At 30.0% G+C, this 4,911-nt stretch overlaps 1 protein-coding gene across 1 annotated transcript; it reads right to left on the bottom strand.

Annotated features, from left to right (window-relative positions):
* Nucleotides 1–2,924: 2,924 nt before the first annotated feature.
* Nucleotides 2,925–3,375, bottom strand: BDCG_17829 (uncharacterized protein; the record flags this gene model as incomplete). The annotated part of the gene is made up of 2 exons (XM_045426883.1): nucleotides 2,925–3,209; nucleotides 3,343–3,375. The coding sequence occupies 2 exons, from the start codon at nucleotides 3,373–3,375 to the stop codon at nucleotides 2,925–2,927; spliced, it is 318 nt and encodes a 105-aa protein (XP_045282643.1).
* Between the last annotated feature and the right edge of the window lie 1,536 nt (nucleotides 3,376–4,911).

The raw sequence follows: 4,911 nt of genomic DNA, 5'->3' as shown, positions 1-4,911 counted from the left end.
AAATACATTCTTATGTAAGTTTATTCTTCACTTTCTGGATGAAAACTACACTTCTCTGATATACTGTGATCAGAGATATTAAACTGTCTGATAATTTCATGTTTTACAATCATGAGTTTCTTGATTGTTTCTTCTTATAATTGTTCTCAGTAATAGTGATAAATATCTTGACTTGAGTTGAACTTTCACTTCATTCTCATCTCTGTCAATGAAATTGTCAGAATATCACATGTCATCAGTGCAACAGTTAAATATGTACTCTCAATAATTTTTCATAACTCTAGAATTGATTTAGTGTGTAAATTTATCAGATTATCTTGAAAATAGCAGTCAAATTCAGTTTTACAAGCATATAGTTTTATCTGATTTTCAGTTGTAATCAATGTATGTAAGTTCTGTTTCAAAGTTAGTATTATAGTTCTATGTGATATGAAGCATTATCAAAGATTATTACTTACTAGAGAATTGTATTTCACTATCTTCACATCTTAAATATCTGCTTATTCAAATCTCTGATAGTTGACATTGTAGTAGTCTCAGACTAATTTAATATATAAGTCTCATTCCTTCTCTGTTCAATCTTGAGAAGTGTAGATATTAACTCAATGAGAGAGATCTAGTAGAGCTGCTACAGCATAGTACTCTGTAAAAGATTGTTCTATTTTACTGTAGTAATATACTAGTTTATTTCTTATAGCAACAATAGCCTGCACTATAGCATCATCTCAGACTGAATTTCTTTTTAAGTGATTCAACTACTTCTCAAGATGAGTAAATAAACTGTTATACACTTATCAGACTGACTGCAGCATTGATGTACAAGTGATTGAGACTGTCTTTGTTATCTTATAAAACTGAAACAGTAAATCAATCACATATTTCAACTGAGTTCACTTCATATCAGAAAGTTTCAATATCTGAATCTTTTCTCAATCAGAGTATTGCACTCAATGATCAATCATCTGATGTAATTGAAGAGTCTGAACAGTCATCTCATATATTGAACTTCACTGTGTTCTAACATTCTGTATCATATTCAGTGATGTGACTGATTTATTTGTTTATTAAATATCATGAAATTGTTATTGTTATTTAGAAGAGATACAAATCACATTAGCAATATTTTGAATCTATGATATTTAAATTATTAGTTAATCTATTCAAAATTAACAGTAGTGTTATCAAAAAGTATTATCAAAAAGCAATATCAAAAAGTGTTATCAAAAAATATTATCTTTTACAAAGTGAATGTAAAAGTTACTTGAGTAATCACTTTCATCTCATTCTTATCTCAAGAATCAGTCATCTCATTATTCTTTATCTCAATGTTAAGATTCTTTATCAGTGTTTGTATCACAAGTTGAATCACATGAGCAATGCAGAAGATATGACCTTATTTATCATTTCAGGAATGCAAAGCCAATTTTTGCTCTAAGCTCTTCATCATAGTATAGTTATTCACAGCATTATCAGTTGTAATTGCAAGAAGACTGAGACTAATATCTCAATAGTCATTTTTAATCACAGTTATTAATACCTCTGTCATATAATCCTCAGTATGACTACTGATCAATGATTCAAATTTAATTAATGTCTCTTGATAAGTTCAGTTCTCATCAATGTAATAACATATAACTCTCATAAATGTAAGATTATTTGTACTAGTTCATGCATTTACTGTGAGAGACACTCTTCAATGATTCTTCAACTCTGATTCTAGATATTGCATATTGACTTTGTAGTATATCTCAAGGTTGGACTGAAGACAGGATTGATGTGGAATATGAAGATTTGAATTAAGTATTTGAAGAAGTGTTTGAAATTCGAGGTTTTCAATTGATTGAAGAGAAAGATTCAGAGATATACACATGTGAAGTAATTATTCATGAAAGTTATCAGATAAGAGTTGTGAAATCAGAGTACTGATACAGAGTTGTTTTCACATGATTTTCTTCAAATTAGAAAGTTAGTGTTATCAAAAATTATTATCTGATAGAGCAACTTACCAGCTCAGTAGTAATTTTCTGATTATTTTTCTTTTATTATCTGCATTCTGATGACTTCAGATGTTGAGAAATTTCTTCAGAGTCATGATCAGTTTATGATGAATGTTTCTGAATGAAGTTGCAGTGATTGTAGTAGAGAGATGACTCTTCAGTAATCTACAATACAATCTATTAATAATTATTTCATAGTTCATCTTGATATTTGTGTTGAGTTTTTCATAAATTTCATGACCTGGAATCAGATGTGAAGAATGAAGTGATTATTCATCATGATTGAAAGAGAGCATTCTGTATTGAATTGTAAATAACATAGACTTTGTGATTCACAGTGATTTCTTGAAGAGTTTGTGAATCTTCAATAGAAGTAAAAGAAGTGAAAGAAGTGGATTCAGAAGATATGATAATAATTTAAAAAAGATAATAATTTATTTTCAATAACTGATCACTGATGTGTGTAAGAAGAATTAATATAAGAGAAAATAATCTTATTTCTTAGCTTAGTTATAATTTTAGTACTAACTCAGATTGAATATCATCAATGTATAAAAGTAAACAAATAATCTTGATTAATCTCTATCATATTTCTTGAAATATATTAATATTGTGAAAGAGAGTGTTACTAAATTACATTATCAGATAATATCATTAAAAATATATTAATATTGTGAATATCAATGTTGAAAAAATATTGATACTTATACATTATAGTGATTTATGAATCATGATAGTTAAATATATATATATATATATATATTGTTCCTGACTTGATTACAACTTGTATAATAATTTTTAAAAACTCAAAATTAATTTTAATTATTAATAATTATGAACTTACAACTAACTAATATAAAAAGAAAAAAACTTTTTCTACTCATCATCTTTCTTCTCTTTCTTATTCTTCTTATCATTCTTCATAATTCACTTCTCATTCTTCTTCTTCTTCTTCTTCTTCTTATCTGAGGTGATAATCATCTCAAAATCTCTCTCTGCTGCCTTCTCAGAGAAGGATTCCTGCTGCTTCTCCTCAGCCAGGTCAACCTGCATCTCAAAATCCTGCATTTTCTGGTCTGCTGCCTCAGGTTCCATCCCAGCAGTAAGCAGATTGATATGCTCAGAGAGCAGGGCTGTCTTCTTAATATTCTGAATCATGAAGTGCATTTGAGACCTGAACAAGACCTCAATTCTCTTCTTCTCTGTCAGCTTCTGCTAATCAATTAGAGAATAGAAGCATTATCAAAAATCATTATCTCTCAATAAATAAAAAACTTATCAGTTTTGACTTCTTTATCTCTCACTTCAACACTCTCTCAATCTTCTTCTGCTATCACTTATTTACAGTAATACTCTTCTTCTCTCTCTCTCTCTTCATCTTGATCTTAAATCATTCTCAGAACTTCTTCTGATCTCACTGCTACTGCATGAGACTCTTCACTGTCTTCTTCTTCAATCTCTCATGAGCAGTGTCATCTGTATTATTTCTATACTTAGTTCAGTCTAAATCTATCAGAAGTGTTACTTAAAATTGTTATTATTCTGCTTTCTTACAGAGTCTCTTCAAGGCATTATAACATGTCTTGTGATCTGTCTTCTCTTGCTTAAACATCTTCTTCTTCTCTCTCTTCAATCTGTGACAGTGCTCACGCGCCTTGGTGGTCTGCAGGACCGCAGAATATTTGAAGAGAGATGACATGATTAATTTCAGTGAGTGTTGAAGAGAGGTGAAGGCAGAAGAGACGGTCAGAAATGATATGATAATGATGATAATGATGATGATAATAATGATAATGATGATGATGATAATGATGATAATGATAGTGATGATAATGATGATGATGATGATGATAATAATGATGATAATAATGATGATGATGAAAGAAAGAGTGCATTGAAATATATTACTGACTTATCAAATATAAAGAGACTCAAAGAAAATATTAACAGCTTTCAGCAATGTACAGAAACAGCTACAGTGTTGTATAGCAACATCATCTTTATTCAATATATGCACTGTTGATATTCTTTGTATACAGTTATCATATAATCTGTATCAGAGATACATGCAGAAAACAGATCTTTATTGCTAGAATAAATGATTGCAGCAATTCTCTGTTTTTATATTATAAAGATAAGTTATTCTCATTTCTTTCTTCTCTCTTTTCTCTTATTCAATCAATCACTAATTTCAAGCTGATATGAAAACTATTAAAACACTCTCAGAAACTCTTAAATTAAAGAGTATAGACTAATCAAATTTTAAATGCAGAAGAAATCAAATTATCTCCTATCTTCTACAGATTCAATTATTCACTTTCTCTCAAATAAAACAGCAGTCACATCTCCTCTTTCCCTCTCAATCAAATAAAACATGGCCTGTGAAAAGTGAGTACCACGCCAGGCCATAATGATCAACACAGCCCCAGCATGCAGAGCTGCATATACACAGCATGTACTGAACTGAGAGACTGTGTGAGTTGCAAACCAGCAGCAGCATCTCAGAGAGAGCTGTGCAGCATGAGAAAGTCACAACTCTCAGTTACATGCACAGAGAATAAATCATCACAGTAAGTGCATGTGCATTGAAGTAATACTTTTTAATAACACTCAGTCTCTGATATGATGAAAATAGAGTCTCTTCATGAGATCTGTTTCTATTAGAAGTCTGAGAATCTTATATTCTCTAAGATCATCTTCACACATCTTGTTCATGAAATTGATGAGAGAAATCATTGATTTCAGTATTCTATTCTTGATGTTATTCAAGTGACAGCAGAGTTCACCCTGACCACACTTTTTAAGTGTATATTTTCTAATTATTCACATTTATATAGATATATACTGATTATTTATTAGATAATGTTAAGACAATGACTCATTATGACTGTGTTATTCTCACTGTGAGAGATAC

The sequence above is a fragment of the Blastomyces dermatitidis genome (genome assembly GCF_000003525.1).
Source record: "Blastomyces dermatitidis ER-3 genomic scaffold supercont1.11, whole genome shotgun sequence".
Classification (NCBI taxonomy): Eukaryota; Fungi; Ascomycota; class Eurotiomycetes; order Onygenales; family Ajellomycetaceae; genus Blastomyces; species Blastomyces dermatitidis.
Note: the sequence above shows the minus strand (reverse complement) of the source record. Positions and strands in the feature narration are given on the sequence as shown.